Source organism: Molossus molossus, unplaced genomic scaffold (assembly GCF_014108415.1).
Source record: "Molossus molossus isolate mMolMol1 unplaced genomic scaffold, mMolMol1.p scaffold_m16_p_20, whole genome shotgun sequence".
NCBI lineage: Eukaryota > Metazoa > Chordata > Mammalia > Chiroptera > Molossidae > Molossus > Molossus molossus.
In genome coordinates this window covers 4,404,301-4,432,056 of record NW_023425356.1, presented here as the reverse complement: position 1 = coordinate 4,432,056, position 27,756 = coordinate 4,404,301, and the positions used below count along the sequence as shown (strand labels likewise).

The 27,756-nt window shown below is 40.8% G+C and overlaps 2 protein-coding genes across 2 annotated transcripts; one reads left to right on the top strand and one right to left on the bottom strand.

Moving 5' to 3' along the window:
* Positions 1–694: 694 nt before the first annotated feature.
* On the top strand, positions 695–16,225 carry LRRC39 (leucine rich repeat containing 39). The gene is made up of 9 exons (XM_036272912.1): positions 695–808; positions 3,339–3,531; positions 4,842–4,947; positions 6,309–6,465; positions 7,584–7,720; positions 10,460–10,605; positions 11,310–11,462; positions 12,518–12,666; positions 16,132–16,225. Exons 2-9 carry the CDS (start codon positions 3,383–3,385, stop codon positions 16,185–16,187), a joined length of 1,053 nt encoding a protein of 350 aa, XP_036128805.1. The 5' UTR covers positions 695–808; positions 3,339–3,382; the 3' UTR covers positions 16,188–16,225.
* On the bottom strand, positions 15,412–27,627 carry TRMT13 (tRNA methyltransferase 13 homolog). The gene is made up of 11 exons (XM_036272911.1): positions 27,466–27,627; positions 25,084–25,130; positions 24,928–24,994; positions 23,437–23,499; positions 22,906–22,975; positions 22,642–22,748; positions 21,844–22,011; positions 19,440–19,512; positions 18,994–19,068; positions 16,896–17,325; positions 15,412–16,600 (listed from the first exon to the last, which is right to left on the bottom strand). The coding sequence occupies exons 1-11, from the start codon at positions 27,610–27,612 to the stop codon at positions 16,405–16,407; spliced, it is 1,443 nt and encodes a 480-aa protein (XP_036128804.1). The 5' UTR covers positions 27,613–27,627; the 3' UTR covers positions 15,412–16,404.
* Positions 27,628–27,756: the final 129 nt, after the last annotated feature.

Here is a 27,756-nt window from a genome sequence, read left to right as displayed (position 1 = left end):
AATGGTTTCCTTATGATACTGACTTTTATGTCTCCACCGTTGATTGGTTTAGGGAAATGTGTATGTGTGTGTATCAATAAAAAATGACAATTTAGTATTCTTCCAACTGTGTACATTCACTGGCCATCTTTGGAAGGGCACACAAGTAACTGGCATTAGGGACTGCTTTCAGAGAAGAGGCAGGGACCAGGAGGTTCACTGTCTTTTGGACTCTGTTCCATGAGCATACATTACCAATTCCAAAAAAAAAAAATATACCATTTCTTAAAGAACCAGGAGTTAACTCTTATCCAAGCAAGGCTGAAGAGATGAAGGTTGAGAATGAACTTTGAAGTCGGGATACAGGAGGAGCTTGGGGAACTGGCACCGCTCCTTACGCCTTCCTTTCCGAAGCACCTTTCGTTTACACGGTTAAAGATGCGTGGTTCCCAGGTAGGGTTTATGTTACGCACACATCCTCATCTTTCCAAGTTTCAGTCACTAAGTTCTATCAGATACCCAGGGTGTGGGAGTCGGAAGAGCGGGAACCCGGCTCCCCTCGGGGGCGCCCACAGCTGCGAGCCTGCAGCTCAGCGTCCTCCCCCCGCGCGCCCACGCACATCAGCTGAGCCCGCGCCGCAGCTCCACGTGACCCTTGCTATTCTCAGCTTTGTCCAGGAGCTAAATTTAGAACTAGGCTGCCGTTACCTTTCACTTGGTTACAGTCTGACCAAGGGTTTTACTCGTTCGGAGCCGCTCTGGAAACAATACCCTGTGAGCCGATCGTCGCGGACTTTGGGCATGTCAGCTTCTGCAGCCACTGACGATGGTGAGTGTTTTTTTAAAAAATTTTTTCCCATTCTTCTCATATAAATTGCTGAGGATGCCTTTACTGTGGCTGTGCTTGTTGGAATGCACAGTTAAACTTGGAATTGCATTTAAACGTCTCTTTGGGGGTTCACGTTCGCTCGCGTCATTGTCCTGTGGAAGATCGATGTCCCTGACCGGTAAGAAGCATTTGCTTTGACATTGTGCTGCTTTCCTTTGACTTTGGGAAGCTGACCTTCCCAGTCATGCGATTGCCATCCCCAGCTCTCAGCCAGGCCATGTGCTTGTCAAAGTAATAATCAAGGTAGAGGCAAAAAATACACCCACCTTCACTGACCTGTTTCCCTCTAAGGGAACTTGGTCGCTGTTACAGGAAAACTGAAGGCTGCCCAACGCTTACTGGCAGATGAGGAGATGAATGAGCACATACATGTCTAGTAAAATACACATTTATATGTAGGTACTTGGGATTTTAAAAATACTTGATTGATGGATAAGCAAATCATTCAAACTTGCTAAACTCTGAGACAAATTGTTGGCTGTGATATACCCAGGTAGTGGGATTATCAGCATTTGTATCCCAAATGCTGTCCCTGCATATATTCTGCACGCACTGCTTAGAAATAGGGACCCTCTCCTGAGGATTTTCTGCATATTGGCAGTTATATATCAATCCTGATGTTTTAAACATTTTTTCCTCTGTAATACACTTCTTCTCCCTCTCTGTCTTGGTCTCTCACCACACACTGCATACTTCCACTTTAAAGAAATCAGTAATTTAGAGGCAATTAATAATGAAAAGCAATACTTTTTACCCCATTTTCTCCCTATCACCCTAGAAGTAACATTTGAACTATTTCAGGATTTAGTTTGCAGTTGTATCTCCAGATTTCTTTCCCTTTTCTGCAAAGGCAGTTACATGCTATTTCTTATCCATGTTCGGCATGACCCGTGGAGCTTTATTATTAAAGATGACGCCTACGTCTCTCTCTTTTTAAAATCCTCATCTGAGGACATGTTTTTATTTGATTTTAGAGAGAAGAAGGGAGAGAGTGAGAGAGAGAAAAACAGTGATGTGAGGGAGAAACATCAATCAGTTGCACCCTGACCAGAGATCAAACCCTCAACCTAGATAGATGTCCTAACTGGGAATCAAACCCAAAACATTTTGGTGTCCAGGACGACACTCCAACCAATTGAGCCAGCCGGCCAGGGCAGGCATACGTTCTCTTATGTGTCCTAGAGTTATGTCCTATTTGCACTGTCTGTTGATTACTTTTATACTTAAATACTCTATATCTTGTTTCATAAAGTACCCCCAGTATCTACTGACTCCCCACTTGAGTACCAAGAAGAGAAACACTAGAGCTTTAGAACCAGTATTGCTTCTAATAGCACAAAGCTGAAAGCCGAACCCCCACACTCGTCAGGCGGACGGATAAGCTGGGACAGTCATAATTTCAGCCATTGAGGCATGTCAGTACCTAAAATGCTCGTCCTTCTTTAGGAGCTATGTCATTTCCCACGATGTGGATGCTATTACAATTCACTGATGGAAATGTATGCTGTTTCCAGTCTTTTGCTGTTACGAAAAACATCATGGTGGGTAACTTTGCAGTGTACCATTTTCAATTCAAAACATTTGCAGTATCAATTCCGACAAGTGTGAACATGCATTTGTAAGTCGGATCGCTATTACCAGCTTTCTCTCCATAGAGAATAGGACACCACACTTTCTGTGTATGAGAGCGGCTGAACTTCACTTCTCCCTTTACAAACTTCCTGTTTACTCCCTTGCGTGATAGCATTCCAGAACAATGCCGAACAGATGTGGACATCACTGACTTCCTAAATGTGGGAGAGATAATTCCATTAATTATGTTATGAATCAAATTCTTTCACTGTTATGAAAGTAACTGGGTGAAAAACCAATACCATTATTTGTGAAGCGAACAGGGCATCAAATGGACCTACCGTAATTTACATAGCCATTCCCTTATTATTAAAGTTTTCTCATTTCTGAGATTCAGGTGAAAATCTTCAATAGTACATCTGTCTATTCGCAACTTATTTCCCACAAGCTCAAACAGCCCTACATGTTACCCCTTCACCGTTTTCCAGCTAGAGTCCGCAGATACCCCCAGAGACCTGTTGTATTTTAAATGTCCACTCTTAGCCATTTTCCTGTCATTGGACATGTAGACGAGTTGCGGGTTTTTGTTGTTGCGAATTACAAGGTAACAGAGGAAGCGTACTTGGCATCAGTATACAGCTCTGCCACATGTTATATGTGAACCTTGAACAAATTGCTCATCTTCTTTAAGGCTTGGCTTTCTCATCTGTATTTTAGAGACAATAAAAGGACCCATGTCACAGTATTTTTATGAGGATCATTGGGTGACATATAGCATGTAAAGTGTATAAATGGTGTGGGGAACGTGGAAAGTGTTCAATAAATAGAAGCTATGTGATGATTACGGTACCTAATGAACATCCTGAAACACATTGTTTGTTTCCTCTGGTACAACTAGGTTCTTTCTGAGATGGCATCTGTGATTCTGCTATTTAGAACTTAATGAAGTTGGGGACTCTGCGACAATGTGGAGAAATCATGTCAGAAAATGTGGTTTGTACTGGGGCTGTCCATGCGGTAAAGGAAGTATGGGAAAAAAGGATAAAGATCATCAATGAAGACCTGAAGCGACAGAAGGAATTTCAGCAGAAGTATGCTATGACATGCTTATCATTTTGAATTAGTAAAAATTCATAACATTGTTATAAAAAAATTTGTTAAATGCCTTGTTACTAAGTTTGATAGAGATTTTTATTTATTGAAAACTCAATATGTATACCCAAAGGAAACACCCAACTCAATTAAGTTTATGATGGGTACTTGATTAATTCTTTAACTAAAGGTAAAGATTAGGGAATAAGACAATTGTATTTGTCATTTGATCTTGCTCTGAAATACATATATCTTTTGATGAGTATAAGTATTTAATAATCATTATGCTTACTGTTTGAATAGTTCTTTTCTTATAGAAATTATGTAAATGGCCCTGGCCAGTTTGGCTCAGCGGTTAAAGCATCAGCCTACAGTCCAGAGAGACCCGGGTTCGGTTCCCACTAAGGACACGTACCTTGGTTGCAGTTTGTCCCCAGCCCTGGGTCATGTGGGTGGCGACCATTCAAGGTGTCCCTTTCATGTCGATGTTTCTCTCTCTCTCTCCCTCCCACTCTATCTGAACAAAATATCAAAAAATGTCCTTGGGTGAGGATAAAAAAAATATATGTAAATGAAGAGATGACATTATATATTTTGTCTCAGTTAACCACACTAATCAGAAGCTTAGCTGTTCAGTCTAAAAGGCTACACGCAGTGGTATTCCCTTGTTAGCAGATTAGTTACATTTTAGGTAAGTGGCAGATGAAAATACACAGACCTATAGAACTAGTTTGTAAATACAACCATATAGACAGCAGATATTACATTTTTAGAGATATTTGGGTTTCTGTTCACTAAAATAAAATCCTTGCTGAAGATTAGTTAATAGGCAGTACTGTTAAGAATATATACCACCTCCCAATGTCAAGAGATTTTGGCAAATAAATATTCAAATGAATTAAATTTATGTTCTTTGATGACTGATTACATGTTTTGGATTAGATGGTTGAACAACTCTGTGAATATACCCAAACCACTGAACTGTATACTGTAAAAGGATTAGCTTTATGGCATGTAAATTACATCTCAACAAGGCTGCTATAAAAACACTTACGAAGTTATGATACTTTTCAATGACGTCAAGGCAAGGCATTGGTGATACTGATCATATTTAAAATTACAAAAAAAAAAATCCTTGTTGGATTTCCAGATAGTATTGATTGAATGGTTGTTTTGATAGGCCTTTCTTTATATAAAAGTGAATGCTTTTGGCTAAAATCAAGTGTAGTGTCTGCTCTCATGAGTTCAATGCAACAGTGAATGCTCCTTCGCCATGGCCTGTGAGCTAAAATGACTCCCCGGTCGCCAGGCTCGTGCAGATCTGGGAGGAACGCGTGAACTTCACCAGGCTGAAAGGAAAGGTCACCAGGGAAAACGGGAGAGTTATTCTGAAGATAGAACAAGAGGAGTGGAAGGTAAACTTTACAAGGAATATTTGATTTTCTACATTTTGCTTTTTGCAGGATCATTGCGAGACTGGTTCTGAGACTGCCCTTAAGACTGAAACGGTTAGAAATGCCGATGTTCCTAGTATGCCCGTGATCTGGACCACTGAAACATGAACAACTGAAAAGAAACCTAATGTCACTTTTTTTTTTTTGGCAAAAATTCAATTTGCTTCTACTCAGCCTAAACTTAAGTCATTTGTAATATTTCTTCTACAAATCCTTTTAATAAGTAATTTCTCATTTTTCCATAAAATAATGGCTGTCTGCCTAATGAAAAATCACATAGCTTTTCCAAAGCAAATACTCAGTTAAAACTTCACAAAATGGAAATGGGTATTAATATTTTAATTAGGTCCACCACCTACTTTCTTATCCCCCACCCCCCTCTCTCTCTCTCACACACATACACACACACACACACACACACTCTGCTTTGATGACATGAGGTGTACTCTAGTTTTTACATGGGCCTCTCTCCCTTGGTCAGTGTTTTCACGCAGATAGGTATATTTAGCTAGGGGTTAGCTCTTTTATTTTCTCTTTTGACTATTTTAGGCTGAAAGGGAAAAGGCAGAAACTTTAGAATAGCTGAAACTCTTAAGATCCTTAAATTTTTTAAAAATTCTCTTTAAAAACTTGTATAAACAGAAGGGAAAGAGAAGTTTGAATTAAAGTTGTATTTTTAAAGAATTAATCTTTTTTTTAAATAATTTTATTTTCAGTTACAGTTGATGTTCATGATGTTCATGAGTTAAATAAATTATTTAATCAAATAATGATACAAATCGCCCTGGCTGCTTTGGTTCAGCAGTTGGAGCGTCAGCCCGCAGACCAGAGAGTCCCGGGTTCGGTTCCCACTAAGGGCACGTACCTCGGTTGCAGTTTGTCCCTGGCCCCGGATGGGGTCGTGTGGGTGGCAACCACTCGATGTGTCTCTCTCACATCGGTGTTTCTCTCTCTCTTCTTCCCTCTCTCCCTCCCACTCTACATGAAGATAAATGCAAAAATTTCCTCAGGTGAGAATAAAAAATAATAATAATAATAAAAATGCTTTTTTGGTTTCTCTATGATTTTAATTACCCACCATATTCTCATAGTCTACAGCATAGGTACTCTAGGAAAACCCAAGACAACACAATCTTTAGGACATAGTTCTAATTGTTTAGCCCCCCAAAAAGTGAATAACATAAAGCACTTGGAAGCACATTGAGAAAAACATATCCCAAGTTCTTTTACAGATCAAATAATACCTCTAAGTCACACTTCAGCGTGGTAACACTAAGTAACCTAAGTACTAAAGTGACTGTGTTTCCTTTTCCTTGCGTCAGACCCTTCCTTCTTCTCTGCTGAAACTGAGTCAGCTACAGGAGTGGCAGCTGCACAGAACTGGGCTGTTGAAAATCCCTGAATTCATCGGAAGATTCCAGAACCTCATTGTGTTAGATTTATCTCGAAACACAATTTCAGAGATACCTCGAGGGATAGGTAGGGAAGACTGCTTGTATCCCTGTGCTAGTTTATCTGCCCGTAGGTGTGCTTGTCATGAAGATTTTTGCTTGAGGATGTGAGGGCGATCTGGTTGTGACATCTGTCACCCCACTGATCGCCAGGGTGGATTCAGCGATCTGGCGGCTAGGCGGGTGCCCCCTCCCCCCTCCCCATCCACAGGCAGCCCTCGGGAAGCTGCGCACCCTCGGTGGAAGAGTATGGCCTTCCCCCAGAGGAGCGCACGGGCCTTCGGTCAGGGGTATAGGAGTAGCGCGCTCCCCTGCCAGAACCTCCAAACAAGCTCTCAAGGTCCACGGAGAACGTAGGGTAGTCAAGCTTCCAAGACTCCAGACACATCCAGATGAGGTGCTGCAGGTGGCAGCCTGCCTTTCTTTAAGAAGAAAAAGAAGAGAAAAAGATTTTTGTTTGAGGCCCTGGCCAGGTAGCTCAGTTGGTTAGAGTGTCATCCCAATACACCAAGGTTGTGGGTTCAATCCCTGGTCAGGGCACATACAAGAATCAACCAATGAATGCATAAGTAGAACAACAAATCTCTCTCTCTCTCTCTCAAATAAAAAGAAAACTTACTTACATTTAAAAAAAGATTTTTGTTTGATACATGGAATAAAGATCTCATTGTTACACAGTCCTGAGTCTTGAGAAAATTTTAGACATCTAATCTACATTGACGTTCTGCGGGGGGATCCAAATTTCTTGTTAATAAAGTGATTCAGGATGAAATATCAATGCAAGAAAAGTCTCTTTGGAAGTATAATTGAATAGATGCTAAAACCAATATTGCTAGTTTAGTTATTTCTCCTTGAAGGTGATAGGTTGAAGGCAAGAAAGAAAATTAGAAAGATTTCTTAAAGGAGAAAAGAAATCCTCAGATGGAAAATTGGTCAGGGTCAGGATACAGTATAGATAAAACAGAATGAAAAAAAATGTATTTTTGCCTAAAGCACTGATAAACCTGCCCCTTATCTGGGAAGAGTTAAGAACATGCAACTGAATTTATCAATATGAAACTGGCAAATTCTTAATGCTGTAATGCTTCATAACTTGGAAACATTATTTTCTATTCACCTGCTCTTTACTATGCATTATTTTTGTAGGACTGCTTACTAGACTTCAGGAACTGATTCTCAGTTACAACAAAATCAAGATTGTCCCCAAGGAACTGAGTAATTGTGCCAGCTTGGAGAAGCTAGAACTTGCTGTCAACAGAGACATATGTGATCTTCCACAAGAGGTCAGAGAGATATAAATGCTGATGATTATATTTCCCATCTGCTAGTGGTTTACTTCTCTTAATTGCATGATCGTTAAAAATAACACTAGTAAAGAAATGTTATAAACTGTGTTTCAGGAAACATTTAGTGAAAACCACTTCAAGTAAAATGCATTGTTTGAATAAGAGAAATCTCTAGCATAAAAGATACTTCTGTTATTGTCACAGTACTGACATCTTTCATTGACTAGACTATGATCTTGGAGACCAGAGTGAGTTTTACTTATTTCTATTCCCAGAGTTGAAGGCACAGCCTAGGTTGTAGTTGATACTTAATAAATATTTATTGAGTGAATAAATAATCATCATGAAGCACAGACAGTGTGTTGATTTTTTTAAAAAAGCAACTCTTTTGCCCTGGCCGGTTTGGCTTAGTGGTTAGAGCGTCAGCCTGCAGTCCAGAGAGACCCGGGTTCGGTTCCCGCTAAGGGCACGTACCTCGGTTGCAGTTTGTCCCCGGCCCTGGTTGGTCGTACGGGTGGCGGCCACTGGATGTGTCCCTTTCACGTTGATGTTTCTCTCTCTCTCTCTGTTCCTCTCTCTCCCTCCCGCTCTATCTGAACAAAAAATGAAAGGATGACCTCGGGTGAGGATTTTTTTAAAAAAAAGCAACTCTTTTGTCCACTAGTTGGTGGTTGTGGCGCGCTCAGTTCCTGAGAGGTGAAGTGGTAAGACGTGAATTCTTCAGATCAGGGACAAGTGTTTCCTTTTTAGGAAAAGCAGCTTCCTGGGCTCCACCAGTGAAAGCACAGCAGTGGGTTGGAAAGCCTTCAGACTGATTTCGTCGAGATTCTGATGTCTTGTTATTGTAAAAACCAAACTGAATCATAGAGATATAGACATTTGTATTGCTTTTCAAACATATCTGATGCTCTTTGAATCAGAAAGGAAATTTCCATGGTGCTTTGCCTCAAAAATGATGACTTTGCAAACAAAAGCTAAGAAAAATAATACAACTCAAAGTAAAATACACTAGTACCTTCTCCCATTGCATCTCAGTGAAAATATCACTTTTCTTTTTTCCAAACCAGTAAACATGTCGCCACTAATTGTTGCTCTTGCAAGTAAAACTTAGCCTTTAAAATATCTATATCTATCTCTTCTTGTACTAGTTCAATTTTATGAAAAGTATGTATCTGCTTATGATGACAATGGTGATTGCAGAGACAATTTCTTTATACCTACAAGAGGGCCAATAAGTATTTTATTTCTAATTTCTAATTCTTATTGTTTCTGGGTTTGGTTCTATCGCCAAAACACTGTGTGAACTTGGCCATGTCTATTAACTTGTCTTTACCTTAATTTCCTCACTTAGAGAAATAGGTTTTACTGGAGCAGATACTGTGCTGAGATCTTGAGCCTGGGGTTATTTATTCCTTGAACACATCACTTTATGTGACTTGGTCTCAGTTTTCACATTTGCAAAATTAAGACTGTTCAACTGTAACAGTTTCACTTCCCTGAAATCAGAGCGTCCTAGTACCAGTGAGAAGTCAGCAGTGGGAGGGCTTACCGCTTGGCCTTGGTGCACACTCTAGACACATAAACATATTTTTGCTAATGTCAAATCAATCTCTTCGTACTCTGTTTTGAGCCATTTAAAGTCTGATGACAGATTTTGAAAACGTGTTTTATTTATGGTTTAAACTCTAAAGCTGGAGAAACATCCATTACTAGATGGAACCTTTGTGCTTTTGTTGCCTACAAAACACTGTGTTTGTGCATTTTTCTGTGGTGTTAAAGTTGTGCATCCTGAATGTGCCCTGATACAGAACTAAAACACAGAGCTCTCCTAGCTAGAAGGCGAGCCCTCAAATACAGCTACCTGCATTCTCACACTTGAAGCTTATGCTGCTGCTACATGGAAAGAGGGAGGACATGCCATGGCTTTCGGTGCGTGGAAATCCGAGGGCGCAGCAGATAGCCTTACCTCCTAAGCCATTCGTCTATAAAATGGAAATGAGGTACTCACCTTGTAAAGTTGGTGTCAGCATTTATCATTTATTTAAGGTCTGATGGTGGAGGACTTATGTACTCACAGTTTTCCCAAACTGGGGGTGGGAAACGGATAACTAAAGGGCTACTTTTTAAATGAATAAACTAAGAAAAAAGACAAATAAAAATAAACAAAAACAAAAAATAAACTATAAACATCAATGTTAATACTGGATAGGACAGGCGTCACCTCTGGAGAGGAGGAAGGGATGAGGACACAGATGCAGTCATAGCAACATATTTTCTTTCTTAAGCTGAAATAATTAACCATTTTTATTGATGTTTTCATTTAAAAATAGAATTACTAAACAGTCAATTCTGTAACCATACGTAACGCATCCGCCAGAAAGAAGGGGTTTCCATAAGTATTATTTTGAACTTGTGTTTTCCCACACCAAGCTCACTCCTGGGTGAAAGGAAAGCATCAGGTATGTTTACTGCAAGAAAGAAAGAAAACAAAGTCTCTCCCAGGCAGGTCCCACACATTTTGGAAGATACATTTTCTTTGACTAGATGAACTTTCTATGAGAGTTCTGGAGGCTACTTGGGTTTATTTTGATTTCAAATATGTTGTGGACGACTGACAAACACAGCCCAAGCATAACAGGAGCATTCCTTGACATGCAATCTCTATCTCCTCTGCCATGGGAGAGTCTAGCCCACACGGTGCACCCTCATTTTGGAAAACCTTGCTTGCCTCTCCAGCTCAGCCGGCTGCTAAAGCTCACTCACCTGGACCTGAGCATGAACTGCTTCACCACCATCCCTCCTGCTGTGCTGAACATGCCCGCCCTCGAGTGGCTGGACCTGGGAAGCAACCAACTTGAACAACTTCCGGATACCATAGAAAGGTAAAATAAACAACTTTTTATGCTACCAACAGATGTGATGAAGTCATCTAAGATAAGATGACTTCAAACAAACAAAACAAAGGGGACCTCCAGCATAATCAGTCACAATACATATATCTAGTTCTGTGCTGCCATTTCAGAGATTTTCATTTACTCATAAGAAAGGAAAAGAGAAAAACTGGCTGACTTCCACAAAGTGGCAAGAATATTGCACACTATAACAACACAGCTTCACGCAAGCCACAACTTCTGTGCTTTAAAAAGGGACGAGCAGCACAGAGATGTTGGCCAAACTACTCAAGGTCACAGTAAGTGTACAAACGAGGACTCAAACCTAGGCAGCCTGGCTTCAGTCTACTTACTTTGAATATTACTTTGCCCTAAATGGGTGTATTAGTCATTTCCGATTTTTCTCGTAAGACTAAATCAGGTTAGACCACATTTACAGCAGTCCTTCTTTAAGAAATTATATGAGAACAGTGAAGAATTCTAGAATACACTATTTCATTTCTACCACCACACAATGAGAGCTGTACTATACAGATTGATTACTCAATCCAGTTTCCCTAATAACCAGGTGATGGGAAGTCAGGTAACTCAATGTTATAAAAGGTGACACTTCTTTGATTTTTAAATTAATAAGAACCAGGGTTTTCATATTCTATGTGATTGATTAATCGCAGAAACCTCTTTTAATGCTTCAGAATGCAAAATCTACATACATTATGGCTGCAACGGAATGAAATAACATGCTTGCCAGAAACCATCCGCAACATGAAAAGTCTGGGCACTCTTGTTCTCTGCAACAATAGACTGCGAGATATTCCAGTGTGCATGGAAGAGATGACCAGCCTGAGGTAAGCGCTTGACACAAACCTGACATTTACTCTCTGGCTGCAGAACAAAGTAGCATTAGAGAATGACCACAACTAGATTTGCGTTCTCATTCATATGAATGCATGCACTTCAACCGCTTGTCCAACTTTGAAACTCTGTAATTTATAAGTAGGATTCAAATAATTCTACATTATTCAAGAATGAGTCCATAAAACTAAGGCAGTGCTGGGATTTATCAGAGTCAAGAAATGCCCTCTGTTGGTAATGTTTTCATGAAAATCATCCAAGTTAACTACTATTGAAACTCCTTTGGTGTTTTCCTTCCAAAATGCAACTCCCTGACAGTGAACATAACACATGAGAATTCATGCCAAATTCCACAGCATCCATAACAAAAATCATTCACTCACTCACTCACTCACTCACTCAGCAACAACTAAGGTCTGTACCAGATGGTGAAGCTATGTTGATGAAAAGACACAAGTAAGTCTATAAAATATGCAAACTTTATTGTGTTAATTGTACAGATGGTCCCTGGATTTGACACTGGTGCAAAAGTGATACATGTAATAAATTATATGAGCTATTCAACACCTTATTATAAAGTAGGCTTTGTGATAGATGACTTGGCCCAACTGAAGGCTAATATAAGTGTTCTGAGCATGTTTAAGGTGGGCTAGGTTAAGCGATCATACTCAGTAGATTTGGTGTATTACATGCTTTTTCTACTTATTTTCAAGTTATGATGGGTCTACTGGGACATAACCCATTGTTAAGTCAAGGAGCACCTGTGTGTGTGAGATGCTTTAGAACTGCCCTGGAAGTTCAACCATATGCTGTGGACTGACAGTCACTTTTATAAGTTTTGAAAATTCATTGTCTCAAGCTAGTATTTTTCTCTTCTAGGGAAGAAGCTTAAAGATTCTTGGGATGTATCACATCTCACCAACATGTTCAGTTTTTGAAATCAGTTGAAAAGGAGTAATTTGGAATATTATCATTGGTCTTCTCCAGGGAAATAAGTGTACACTTCTATGGTACCTCTAAAAATCTCATTGTTTGTGTAAACTGCTAGGTTTGTCAACTTCAGAGACAACCCACTGCGCCTGGAGGTGACACTCCCCCCCCTCGAGAGCACGGAGGAAGAGGAGGAACAGGAACTGTTTGGCCTTCAGTTCATGCACACCTACATCCAGGAGTCACGGAGAAGAGCGGGTGAGACCGGTATGTGACACAGGTCCAGGGTTGCTGTGGCTGAGGAGTGGCCATGCACATGAACGCCTTTAGAGATCTCTCCTAGCTCACCTTTTCTGTCACGCTCTGGTCTCTGGGTCTACATGGCGGGAGGGAGAAAAGCGAACTTCCAATAGGTTCCCAGGTTTGACGAAGGTGTACAGGTATCCGAACTTTCAAGTGGAGGGGGAAGGGCATGTCTCGGGCAAGCACGGGAGCACAACCAAGCGGAGATGCGATTCTCGAAGCTTCACTCTGGTTCGTCACACTCCCGTGAACGCTGCCTCTGCCACGTGTCCTCTCTACAGTCCGCGAAGACAAAGCAGGTTCTGCCTGAGGATGACAAATCTTGTGAATACAGATTTTTAACCAATACTTCAAGTGTGAGGTTTTGATAAGCAGATTTCAATCAGTCTCTGATAATTTAGAATTAAATCACTTAAAAGAAAAACAAAAAAACAGCCCTGGCCGGTTTGGCTCAGCGGTTAGAGTGTCGGCCTGTGGTCCAGAGAGACCGGGGTTCGGTTCCCGCTAAGGGCATGTACCTCGGTTGCAGTTTGTCCCCGGCCCTGGATGGGTCGAGCGGGTGGCAACCACTCGATGTGCCCCTTTCATGTCGATGTTTCTCTCTCTCTCCCTCCCTCTCTATCTGAACAAAAAAATGGAAAAATGTCATTTTTGTCCTCAATTAGTGAGGATAAAAAAAAAAAAAAAAGAGAAAGCCTTTAGCTTAAACCAAGATTAAGGGAAGGACAAGCAGCAAAAGTCATGTTAATAAAAACAGGGAAACAATAGTATAGTAATAGAAACCATAGTTAAAATTTTTTATTTATTTATTTGAGAGGAGAAGTGAGAGGGAGAGAGAGAGAGACATTGATGAGAGTGAACAACTGGCCGCCTCCTGCACGCCCCCCACTGGGAATCAGGCCCACAACCTGGGCATGTGCCCGGACCTGAACTTGAACCTGGACCCCTTGGTGCACGGGTCAACATTCAACCACTGACCCACACTGGCCAGGCAGAAATCGTAGTTTTATAATTCACTAAAATGTTGAGTTTTCCGGTCAAAAGGTAGATTTTAGTTACATCTTCAAATGGTTACCTTGAAGAATGAGTATAATCTGAGCAATTCTAGAGCTTTTCAGCTGGAGGACATGGTTTTCACCAGCATCCAAAGGAGCTGTCTAGACGACTGGGTCTGTTGCAGGTCATAGAAGCAATGACGTGGACGGTGGTTTGGTAGAAGACAAGTAAAAGAGTTGCAGTAGTTTGGGTCCTAGTTTTGGAAAGCGTGGGATAATATTAAAGACAACTGGGCGACAGAATGGACGATTGTGAAGAGAAAGGGGAATCAGGGCGAATCTGCGTTTGGTTTGAGCAGTGGGACCAGTGGTGATGGGGAAACGAAGCCCTGGAGCTGGCTTGGGGGGCAGACCAGGTGAAGCGGACGAGCTCTGGTTCAACACAGCTAATCTGATGAACCCGTGGGACATGCAGGAAGAGGCAGTTGTGGAGATGACTCTCAAGTTCAAGGAGTTTGCTGAACATTCAGATTCTGCAGGCCAAGGACTAGCTATGTGCATGTGCCACATATATCACTTTGTCACATTAAGGGAAATAAACAAGGTTGGGGAAAACTGTCATTGACCTACGGCTGGCATATTGAAAGATAAGCTTTACTTCCCATAAAGTACTTGGTACTATTGTCAGAAAACATCATTAAGCTAAATGGGCCACAAGATTCTAATCAGTGTAATTTTGTTTTATGAAACATGTGATCATGCCTGTTGTAGAATATCATTTATTTCTGGGCATAAGTTATTAAATGATACAAAATGGATTGTATGATGCAAATTGTCTGACCCAGTAAATCAGGTTAATTACTGAATGATATATTATCTTTGTTGATGTTTCCTTGATTGGGAGGCATAAGTAACTAACTTAAAATATAATCAAACTACCTTACTTTAGTTAATATTTGACATAAAACTTATGCGAGAAAAACGTTACAACTTAAACAAAAAGACAATAAAGCCAAGTCTGCTTATTATTTATTTAAAATAGATTCATGAATTAGTACTATTCATAACAGTTGATATTTATTGGGTACTTCATACTCTGCTCCAAACTGTTCTAAGCATTTTACATTTATAATCTCATCTGATGTTCACAGTAACCGCGTGAGGTAGTTTTTATTACTGTCATCATCCCCATTTTAAGAGGAGGAAATTGAGGCACAAAGAAAGTAAATGGCTTGGCCAAGGTCATACACCGAGGTCATAGGGTTGGGATTTGAACCCAGGCAGTTTCACAAAACATAAGATAAAACTAAAATAGAAAGGTCAGGAATTGCCCTGGCCGGTTTTGCTCAGTGGTTAGAGCATCGGCCCAAGACCAGAGAGTCTCGGTTTCGGTTCCCACTAAGGGCACATACCTCAGTTGCAGTTTGTCCCCAGCCTGATCAGGGTCATGTGGGTGGCAACCAGTCAATGTGTCTCTCTCACATCAATGTTTCTCTCTCTCCTGCTCTGAAGATAAAAGAATGCAAAAAAAAAAAAAAAAAAAAAAAGTCCTCAGGTGAGGATAAAAAAAAAAAGGTCAGGAATAAAAGATAGACTAGGTGTTTAATTTATAATTCATGTAGTCGTAGACCTACAAGATAAAAAGTTACCTAAGAATATCATTATAATACACAGAATTAGTAATTCTGAATCTGTACCTTGGCAAATGTACCCACAGTTAACACATTTTTTTTTTTTTACAAATAAAGGCACAATAACTCAAGGACAAGCCATGGGAAAGAGTAACAGTCCTACCATATGTTTGGATTAATACTTGCTTGTGCATAGAAACTGTTCGAGTTACATGAGCCCTAAATGTGAGGTTTTGGGTTTCACTACCTAATTTCTACTTTACTCCAAATTATTTTCCCAAACAAGAGAGAATATATTTATATTTGCATTTATACATGTAAAAATAGCCTGTTAAAATAGATGAGATACTTAATTTCAGAAGTTATTTGCAAATTTCCAACTTAATTTGTGAAGTGGGCTTATAGGTGTCTTTCTGGAAGTTCTAACTACATAATTATCTAATAAAATGATATAGTTTTCCCCCCTTGAAAACATCTCTTTGGTTTTGGTGTTTGCATGGACAAGTTCTGATATAATATATAAATAGAGGTATGACCCTGGAAATCTGAAGTTGTATTTATTAATTGTAAACATCTCTGAATTACTTTGCATAGGGAAAAAAATCACAACCGACTATCCTTTCCAGATCTGCACGGAAAGAAAAATCCACACAGAGGCCAAATTCTCAGATTGGCCCTTGTTAGAAACTGATCATTGATCATTACATCTTGAACTTGAGAGATAAAAAGTATTAAATAAAACCAAAGGAAAACAAATTTTCAAAATGAATGCAAATAGAAAGTTACTGTGTTGTGTGTTTCAGATGACCCAGTCAACTGCGTGACAACTTTCCCAATCTCTGAAAGTCCTGACGGGTAACAGATCTCAAGATGCCCTGCTGAAGATTACTTTGGAATTTGGTGAACCTTCAAGTCTGGACTTCTCAAGTAAAGCTATTATCAAAGTTCAGTGAAGCCATAACCTTTTTTAAAAGTTCGTATTATCTGCTACTTATATTTTTATGAATATAAAAATACAATTTAAAATGCTTTTCTTTTCTGGTGGAAGACAGATGCTGTTTGCAATTTCTTTTCTGTTAAGAAGTTGCTTCCGCTGATGAGGACTGAGTTGGTAAAGCAGTTAACAGCACATTTTCCAAAGACACTCCAGGGTCTGCATAGTACTGTAGCATGGGGTGGAATCCCTTCTGCTGCAAATACTCTATTCGGCCTTGGTCAATCAGCAATTTACAAAGATGCCCTATTTTCTTCTTTTCTTCTACAGTAAGAAACCTGAATTGAAAAACACATACAAAACAATGTCAAAATTTTGTCAAAGCTTATAGAAAGTTATTTGATCACTTCTATTTATTGATGAGCCACTAGATAACCCACAATATTCTGAGTGCGTGCTGTGTCCCATGCTTACAAGACACATTTTATTTATGACCACAATAAAAATGTATGTATTATAACTTATGAGATGATAAACTACATTTCATGACTACATTCTGGTAGTATCATCTGAAAAGGAAGTGCAGCGATAATCAAGTATTTCTGCCCAGCGCCGCACATTTCAGCCACTCACCTAGGCAGACTCGCAGCGTGGGCGGCAGGGGTTCTGGGACCCCTGTCCTCGTGATCCTCGCTGTCGTCACTCTCACTCTCTCTGCTCCGGGGAACAGCTGAGGCTTCCAGAGAAGTTGTCCGCATCCCACAAGTGGCCCAACTACTCATTCGCTGGAAATAGTGGAATTCCTCAGCTCCGAGGCCCAGAGCCCTGAAATACTCTTTGCCCACATAGTGTCTCCAGTCACACCTGTGGTGACAACAGAGTGCAATAACAATGCCAGCCACAGGGGTCCACTTGTCTGGGACATTTTTTTCACTTCCTTCCTTGGCCAAAGTGTTAATTTCTTTGTCTGCTTTATCATTCTTTATGCGTTTGGCTAAAGGCTCTTCGTTCCTTTCCTCACAACTGGCACCACAGGTTTCAACCAAACATCGCAATGCAAGATCTGCAAACACAATCATGTGGCCCCGACGACATTGTCTTTAAAATGAGTATTTTTCACATTGAGTGAGCACTATGGTTTCTAAAAACCCCAAACCAAACAACAAACCTGTTTAGCTTTCTACCTGTAACAATTCTTTCGTTCATGGTCACCTTTGTTCATATCTGCTCTCTTCTCATTATCATCTAACTTTCTCTAATGATACATTCTGCGTAAAATCTGCTTCCCAATAAAACAGCCTGAAGCTTACGATCTACCGTTTGTAAAAACTTTCAGTCCAAATGCTTGGATTGACTCTCATTTCTCCTACCCTGGCTGAGAAATGACTTGTACAGAGTAAATTATCTACCTACACTTACAATCCACGGAAGTTTTGATCTCAAGAAAAGCCAAAGAAAGAAATGAAGAGGAAAGACATCCATTGGCCAACGGTAGGTGTCAGTCCTGAAAGGAAAGACGGAGGGACTGATGGAGAGGGAGAACCAGTAAAGAGAGCCACAGAGAAGGAAATAATGTCGAGAAGGGTAAGGTAGCTATGGCAGAGGTTTTTTCAGTAAGATGACGACAGAGTCATGAACGGGAATTCAGACACAGAGAATCAAAGGGGAAAAGTGGCCAGCAAAGGCTGTGCTTCTGAGAAACTTGGGTTTGGTGGGCAGCAGTAAGCTTCTTTCCTCCACAGGACAGAGGCATTATAAGGGTTAAATGGGGTAAGTACAGGAAAGCCATCTAAAAACCATGGTACTCAGGCTGTGGCAGGGTAGCTCAGTTGGTTAGTGCATCGTCCAGATACATCAAGGTTTCATGTTTGATCCCCAGTCAGGGCACATACAAGAATCAAACAATGAATGCATAAATAAGTGGAACAACAATTCAGTGTTCCTCTCTCTCTTTCCTTTCCTCTCTGTCTAAAACCAATAAATTAAAAAATAAAATAAAAAACCTTGAATTGTCTAAAAAATAAAAATAAATATATAAATAAAAACTATGACACTCAAAGCCATTTCCAACCAATGTGAATAATGTTGTATGGCGGCTCTGAGCTCTCCATATGGATGGATGATGAGACCGGCAGGAGGTGCCAGACACTTTACCCGTAGTATGGTAAACTTAACTGACACAAGACAGTCCCAGCACAGAGAGATCAGGTAATCTGCCAAGGTCACACAGCAGAGCCAAACCTGGACCATCTGCTTTCAAAGCCCATTCTCTTTCCACTGCACCTGCTGGAGCTGGTGGATCAAAGTACCAAGACAAGACATCAGAGATTCTTTCCTAATATTCCTTTTTCTTTCCCCACAGAATCCTGATATACAATCACCTTCTGGTGGGAGAGGTTTCACAGTCTTTCCCAAGCAAAATTAGTAGCTTTTGGGGTAATACCATACAGTTTCAATAAATGATTCATTTACTTTTTGGTTGAAATACAACCCAAAGAACTTTAAGGTCCCATATGATGGAGTATTTACACGAAAACCTTAATTAATACTGCAAAATGGCCAGATAAGCAGGAAAGCCCTGGATCTGAACTAACACAGGGCCAGCGCCACCACGAAGACGAATGAGCTCTGAACGGAAGTGATGTAAACTACCTGAGACTACTGAACTGGTGGGGGCCATGGTATGCTAGACTTCATGTGTTCGTCCAGACGTTAGAGTATGTTCACTTACCTGTTGCCACACCGCACAGATGCTTTCCAATTCCTACCACAGGCAGTTTCTCTCTGCTTAGCACAGGAATCTTGTCTGAAAGAATAGGAAATGGGAACTAAGCGAGCTCCCTCATGAAATAAGGCTTTAATGTGCCTCCCCAAACAGAGAAATAATTAGAATCTTTGAATTTTAGGCCTGAAAGAGACTCAAACAAAAAATTCTCACTTTGTAGTTCAGGAATAAGAGGCTCCAAGATGCAGTGACTTGATAAGCAACACAGGTGGCCACTGAGCGAGCGAGAATACAAGTTCCTTGACTCAGGCCCAGGCTATTTCTCCTGCACTGCCTCAGGCCTCCCCTTGTTTGCCCTGAAGCACTGTTCTGCACGACTGAATTTCTAAGTAACCCTCAGAGCTGGAGACGTCTATGATTTATAGTAGACAATGGAAAGTTATGCAACTTACTCAAACACAAGTGTTGAATATCAATCTGAAGCCTTTCAAACACTGAGTTTTTCCTTCTGTGTTTGCCATCGACCTGCACAAACAGAAAGTTGTAACAATGGATTTTTTTATGTTTAAAAAAAGTTTTATGAAAATAAAAATATTCTATTTGTTTTCAAAATTCAGAGCAAAAAAGTTTCCATCTTATTTAGTCTTTATAAAAGAGGATCTTAATACAAAAAATTTAAGATTGTATGTTTTTTGATGAAAACTCCAAAGTAATATGAATTTTTATAAGGCTTAAAAATTTTATATATGACCACGTATACCTTATGTCCTTTAACTTGAAACACTCCCAAGATACCAAGGGTCACTAAGATCATTCGCCTGCTCCTTTATCTGCGGCCCCTAGAAACTCTGCTGCAGGCTCACGCCTCCTCTCCCGCCCCCTGAAGGGTCACCACTGGTCTGCTGTACAGCCAGGCTCCTACGAATTACTAGTCTGTGCTGCGGCCCGGAGCTCTCTGAACACCAGACACCACATCACCAAGTATGCAGCTTCCAACATCTGAACATCACTCATTTCCTTCCTTCCTCTCTGTCCGTGGGCACAGCCTACACTCTGGTCCATTTCTCATTTGGATTTTTGGATAATAATGATCTTATAATCAATCTCCCTGCTTCAAGTTTCAGACTCTCTGACCAACTTGAATGACAATGTTTTAGAAACCCTTTGCATCTTGTGCTCACCATTATAATGAGGTTTAGCATGCTGAACCAAAGACCTGTAAGGCTGCCCTGCTGCCATGAGCATCTTGAAGACAGGAACTACATCCCCATCACGGAGCAGGGTGAAGTTGGACGCCACTGGAGAGCATAAATGAGACCGTCCGTAACCCAGCCCTCCTGCCCTCTCCCTACTGCTGAACTCCTTTGGCCCCAAGTCCTCCCATCATGCAGAAATGTCTCCATGTTTCTATTTGTTTCAGGGACGTGGGTCACACTGTTCTTGCTTCCTAGAATGCTTCTCAGACTCTCCGTCTGGCAAACACTAATTCACCTTTAAGTACATACCATACCTCAAGCATCACCTTTTTTGTGTAGTCAATCACCCTCCCTTCTGTTCAGAAAAACTTGTCATTCCCTCCTTTGGACCCACATTGACCTCCGTGCAGACTTTTCTGTGTTTTAATTCTTTCTTTTTTTAATAAATCCTCACCTGAGGTTATTTTTCTATTTGTCTTCAGAGTGGAAGAGAGGGAGAGGGAGGGAGAGGGAGAGAGAGACAGACAGATATCAATGTGAGAGACACACATTGACTGGTTGCCTCCCGCACAACCCCAACCAGGGCCAGAGACGAACCGCAACTGAGGTACATGCCTTTGACCAGAATCAAACCCACGACTCTGGTCAGTGAGGCGATACTCTAACCACTGAGCAAACTGGTCGGGGAACCGTGGTTTAATCCTTTTCTATAATCATTTATTGATTTGTCTGCCTCTCCTTTCTATATATAATTGACAGAGCTATAGACCTTGTCGTATTTGCCTTTGCCTACCCTATGTCTATCGGGGTGCTGGCGGAATGCTCAATAAATGTTTCCTGAACAAAGAGTTAAGTGGCAGGGGACCCAAGACTTTTAACTCCTAGCTTGAGCTTGGCTCTTTCCACATATTTTCTTGTCTCTGCAAATAACTTTTAGAACTCAGATCAATGGATTACCAAATTTGGATTAAAAACTGTATCTTCACCCTTGCCGGTTTGGCTCAGTAGTTAGAGCATCGGCCTGCAGTCCAGAGAGATCTGGGTTCGGTTCCCGTTAAGAGCATGTACCTTGGTTGCAGTTTGTCCCCGGCCCTGGTTGGGTCGTGTGGGTGGCAACCACTCGATGTGTCCCTTTCACATCGATGTTTCTCTCTCTCTTCCTCGCTCTCCCTCCCACTCTATCTGAACAAAAAAATGGAAAAAATGTCCTCGGGTGAGGATAAAAACAAAACCAACAAACAAAACTGTATCTTTAGTTCCAGTCACCAATATAATTAGAATAAAAAGCTATAACAGCCCTGGCCAGTTTGGCTCAGCGGTTAAAGCGTTGGCCTGCGGTACAGAGAGACCCGGGTTCGGTTCCCGCTAAGGGCACGTACTTCGGTTGCAGTTTGTCCCCGGCCCTGGTTGGTCGTGTGGGTGGCAGCCACTCGATGTGTCCCTTCACATCGATGTTTCTCTCTCTCTCCCTTCCTCTCTCTCCCTCCCACTCTATCTGTACAAAAAATGGAAAAATATCCTCGGGTGAGGATAAAAAAAAAATCATTTAAAAAAAAAGCTATAATAAACACAAAGATTCATTTTCTTCACTATGTTTGTTTCTTTACAAGGAAGAGCAAGCAAACAGTTTGATTACTAACACGGCGGTAGTCCCACTCACCTTGAATCGTGTGGTCACCTTCTCTACAAGGATGAAGTGAACTTTTTCAGCATCTTTTAAGGCAATATCAACCCAATGAGATAATTTTCCCTTTCCTGCTCCAAACTCAACAAAGCATCTTCTTGGACCAAGTAACTTTAATTTTTCAATGTTACCTAAAATAGAAGCCTGCAAACTTCACGTGATTATTTTATAAACCAGAACAAACACATTTGGCTCAAATGGGGAAAATAACAAGGTTAATTTCTACATAAGGCAGCATGTTCACATTGAGAAATTCTGTTTGGCTTTAAATTTTTTTCTCTTTGCTTTTAAATATGTAACGCACAGTACTCAGAACCATACCCATGCCAAAAATATTTAATATATGTTTATACATATCTTTTTTAATTTTTTTATTTTTTATCCTCACCCGAGGACATTTTTCCATTTTTTGTTCAGGTAGAGTGGGAGGGAGAGAGAGGAACAGAGAGAGAGAGAGAAACATCGACGTGAAAGGGACACATCGAGTGGCTGCCACGTGCACGACCGACCAGGGCCGGGGACAAACTGCAACCAAGGTACGTGCCCTTAGCGGAAACCGAACCCGGGTCTCTCTGGACCGCAGGCCGACGCTCTAACCGCTGAGCCAAACCGGCCAGGGCTATACATATCTTTTTTAAATGGAAAGATTCTGTACCCTGAAAGGTAAACTAAATGAAATCTCATTAATAACTATATTTAGAAAGAAGAGATTGTTAGTTTTGGACAAACAAACAAAAGGCCATTTTTAATTGAGTTACTATGGCCTAAACATACCTGCTGTTTCAGGTGTTTGGTTGCAGAATCACCATTTTTAGGGTCATTAAGGGCATCATGCAATGCTGGATGGGATAGAATTTGATCTTTAAGTGTAGAGTTCAAACCTGTGCCAAATATAAGCACAACAGCTTAAGCAACCAAACATGAAACCGTAGGGCCCTGACCTATGGTAGTAACATTTTTTAAACCACTTTGGTATCAATTCACATACCACCTAACTGTTCTTAAAAATCTTGAACTTGCAACTTTAGGTAGACTTACCTTCACTTGCCTTTTTCAGCTTCATAATTAAAATTTCCAACTGCTCTTCAGAGAGAGAAGAAATTGGAACCTACATACCAAAATGAGGCATAAGATCATTAAGAACATCAAATCTATAGAAAAATGCACTCTAAATTTTTTTAAAAATCTATTTATTCCAAACAAAAATTAGAACACAGCTTATTCACAATGTGGAGATAGCTTATGGATATTGTTTAAAAGTAAATATTAAGCCCTGGCCGCTTTGGCTCAACGGTTAGAGCGTTGGCCTGCGGTCCGGAGAGACCCCGGTTCGGTTCCCACTAAGGGCATGTACCTCAGTTGCAGTTTGTCCCCAGCCCTGGTTGGGTTGTGCGGGTGGCAACCACTCGATGTGGCCCTTTCACGTCGATGTTTCTCTCTCTCTCTCTCTCCCTCTCTCCCTCCCTCCCTCTCTCCCTCCCTCCCTCCCTCCCACTCTATCTGAACAAAATGTCCTCGGGTGAGGATTAAAAAATAAAAATAAAAGTAAATATTAAGTCAGGTACTTACCATTTGTTCAGTTATTTCCGTTTCATCTTTTAAGCCCGCATTAATATCTTGAATAAAGAAATCCTTAACAAAAACAAAACCATAAAAGTACTGTTAATGTGAAAAGCTTAAAAAAATTAAGCTGAATATGGATCCTTCCCTTCTACCCATCATCTGCACCTCCCTTCATCCATTCATTCATTTCATAATTATTGAGCACCTACTGTGGTCCTTAATTAGCTTTAGATGCTGAGGATTCACCACAGTAGAGAACAGAAAAGACAAAAGTCTCAGTGTTCATGAATCTTACAGTCTAGTGAGGTGGTTTTGTGAACATCTGTGGTCTAAAGAAATTCATTAGCAATTTTTATTAAAGTTTTTCCCTCTCTACAGCACAAACTGAATGCTGTGCCAGTTTATTTATGGTGTTAAAGCAAAAACAAAGTATCAACTATACATGTGGCTGCTTATCAGACAGGAAGCATGACCAAAATCAGAGATAAAATACAGATATTACAACAGTTTAGGTCTGACTTTTCCTACCTAAAAATACTAATTAAAATAAATGCCCTGGCCAGTTTGGCTCAGTGTTTACGGCATCGGCCTGCGGTCCAGAGAGACCTGGGTACAGTTCCCACTGAGGGCATGTACCTTGGTTGCAGTTTGTCCTGGCCCTGTTTGGTCGTGCGGGTGGCAGCCACTCGATGTGTCCCTTTCACATCAATGTTTCTCTCTCTCTCTCTCTCTTTCTCCCTCCCACTCTAACTGAACAAAAAATGGAAAAATGTCCTCAGGTGAGGATTAAAAAAAAAAAAAGATAATTATTCTCTCTGAGAAGCTTTTCTTGACCCCTTGGACTTCATATTAAATTTTATATATGTATATGTTCTTATCATGTGTACTTCTGCCACTGAACTTATTAAACAATACCCATTTTTTCAAGTTTACTTACCAGTTTCAAATAAGCTCCTTGAAGGTTCGGATCATATTTTATTAAAATAAATTTAGTAGGCACTGAGTAAATATTTTTGAGTAAATAAATTGTGAAATTATTAGCTGAACAACACTTTGGTTGCATAAAATTCTATTATCTGAATGAAGGCTATGTGTGGATTCTCAGTCTGATACAGAGCTGGCCTTCACAAACTCAAATGCAGTGATCACAGTCAAGTCTCTAAGAGAAGAGTCTTTTTATCCTCACCTGAGGACATTTTTTCGTTTTTTGTTCAGATAGAGCGGGAGGAAGAGAGAGAAACATTGACGTGAAAGGGACACATCGAGTGGCTGCCACCCGCGCAACCCAACCAGGGCCGGGGACAAACTGCAACTGAGGTACATGCCCTCAGCGGGAACCAAACCCGGGTCTCTCTGGACCACAGGCCAATGCTCTAACCTCTGAGTCAAACCAGCCAGGGCTAGTCTTTTTAATATTCACATCTGTAATCTACTTAGTACGTATAAACATTACACAGCACACGTTTCAGCATTCAGTTTCACTGATCAAATACTTACAGGTTTTGGTTTCTCTCTTGAGTTACATTTTTTCAAATGCTTTGCTAGTTGATCTTCGTATACTGTGCTGCATTTAAAGAGAAAATTATTTAAAATAATACTTGTGACAATTACCGTGTTCAGCAAAGAAAAACGCTTATCTGACCTTGTACTTACTGTTTTGGATCTAAAGGACACAGTATTCTTTTCCGAGCATTTTCTTCCTAGCAAAGAAAAAGGATATATTTATTTCAATAAAATATCGAATTTATTGTTTACAGGTACTAGATTTGACTTCAGTGTAATCATAAGTTTATGCATTCTCAAAACAAGGCAAGGACATCTTAAAAGGCCATTAATAAAACATTGGCTCAATTAGGTTATAGGATTTAACAACAACAAAAAAAAGTGGCCAGTGTAGCTGATTTATGTATATGAGCAAATAATGGTTTGGACAACAAGGGTCTGTAGCTTCAAACAGGTTATAAAGAAGACCTACAGATGAATTTCTGAACCTATGATAGCACTGACTAAAATAGACACTATTTTAGGCACCACTAAGAAAAAATACTTCCAATTTAAGTTATGACATGTCATCGACTTCATGATATATCTGGATGTCAGAAATGTTAAAAGAAAGTGTTTTAGAAACAATGAAATATGGCATTTTAACTATTTGATAGGTGGCCAAATTCTATTCACTTTGCAACTTGTCAGGAGAGCAGTCACATACTGTTTTTTCCTAAGTTACATGAATTTAACTACATGCACAAGGAAAAATGAAAGGAAATAGCGATGGCAAGTCTACCCAACATTCACACGAATCTGTATGTCACAGGATAGTATTGAGAGATATGATTCTCAGCTCTAGCTCCTAACTCTATGACCTGAGGTAGATATATTGCCTCAACCAAAACATGTCAATATATCTTGCCTCTGAAAATTTAGGAAGATTAAGTGAACTAATAGTTTTTTAAAAACCTGCTTAGCACAGTGCTGACATATTCCTCTCCACGAATATCGATCAGCTTGTAAGGATCTATTCACATTCTATTATATCATCATCTGCTGTCATCTTCCAGCTGTGTGGTTAAGATAAAGTCCAAGGTCTCATAACAGAGTGAGAACAAAATGCTTCTCTTATCATAAATCTCATTCTTCAAGCAAGGCATGTTTGCTTGTCCCCTCAAAAGCAGCCAAGAGTCCTCACTGTAAGTCACAGGTCACCCACAATCTCAAACCAGAATAAGCTTGTTTCAACACAAACACTACCCTCTGGGCAAATATCAATCATGAAATAGATACCTGTCCATTCGGTTTAATCCTTCTAAAACCTATCCAACAGGTATTTTCCCAAAAGCATTCCCCTCTGCTTGTTCTCATTTTTATCTATCATCTATACCCTAAAGAGATATAAAAATACAGACACACATAAAAATATCGACACATAAAACATAGTACAATTAGAGGCCTAACTGTACTAACAAAATTGAATGTTTTTGTTAATTCTCACATGACGATATTTTTTCTTTTTTTTTCCAGATAGAATAGAAGGTAGAGAGAGAGCATGAGAAACATTGGTTGCCTCCCAAAGGGCCAGGGATGGACTCTGCAACCTAGGTACCTGCCCTTGGCCGGGGATGGAATGGGGGCCCTTGGGTCCACAGGCTGATGCTCTAACCGCTGAGCCAAACCAGTCAGGACACTGTTTTCATTTTTAAAGGGAGAGTCAATTCTTACATGTTTTAAAATCTTTCTTCTCCACTAAGTACAGAGTAGCAGTTACAGAATAGTCATGGGATGTAAAATACAGCTTAGGGAATATAATCAATATTTTAATAGGTATGTATGGGGCTAGGTGGGTGATAAGAGTTATTTGGGATCACCTTGTAAGTTTTTAAATGTCTAATCACTATGTTCTATACCTGAATCTAATACAATATTGTGTCAACTGTAACTGAAAAATAAGTTTAAAAAACGTGTCCCTTAAAGAGCTCTGGTGGGAGATCTCCTCCTTGGGTGAGCCCAAGTGTCAGCATAGATTGTTACGTTCAGGTGCTGGAAATTTCGGGGGGATTACTTTGTAAAGTACATGATTGTCTATCCACTACGCCACTACGCTTCACACCTGAAACCTATACAAGATAATACTGAATGTCAGCTGTAATAAAAAAAATTTTTTCTTTCCTCTTTCCAGCAAAGTAAGTATAACTTGCTTCCAACTTATATTTTTTAAGAGTTTCTCTCCACCGCATTGACAAGAGGTGGTCGCTCAGGAAACCCGTAGGGACCTGGGATCACTGTGCACGGCGGGCGACAGCTCCCACCCGGAAGGCGGCGAGGAGTAAGAGGCGGGAGTTGGGGAGTAAAACTGAATTCGGGGTTAGTATCCACACGGCCGGTCCCCGCCGGCTCAGCGCTCCCGGGGGCCCAGAACCGCGCCGATGAACGGAAAAGGCTGGAAACCCCAGGGAACAGAAGCAGAAATCGGTGCGAGAGGAAAGGTGCGGGGCCAGGAAACTTATTTCCGACTCTCGGGAGGGCAGCGCGATACCAGACCTCCGCGGCACCAGCGTGTTCGCCACAGAACCTTTTCCCAGCTGCCACCACCATTCTGCAGAACCTCTTCTTCTTGGCCACATAATAACCGCACCGGCCCTCGGCTGGGAAGCCAGTCGCGTGCGGTGTCGGCGCAGAAGCCGCCATAATTCAGGGCAGGCATCAGATGAAGGGAGGGAAAGCTGTCCGCCTCCCTTACCAAAGATGGCCGCCTCGGGTCCCGCCACGCAGGTGGATGCCCGGAACTGCCCCTCTTCCGGTCGCCCTGCAAACCGGAAGGAGGTGATGGTG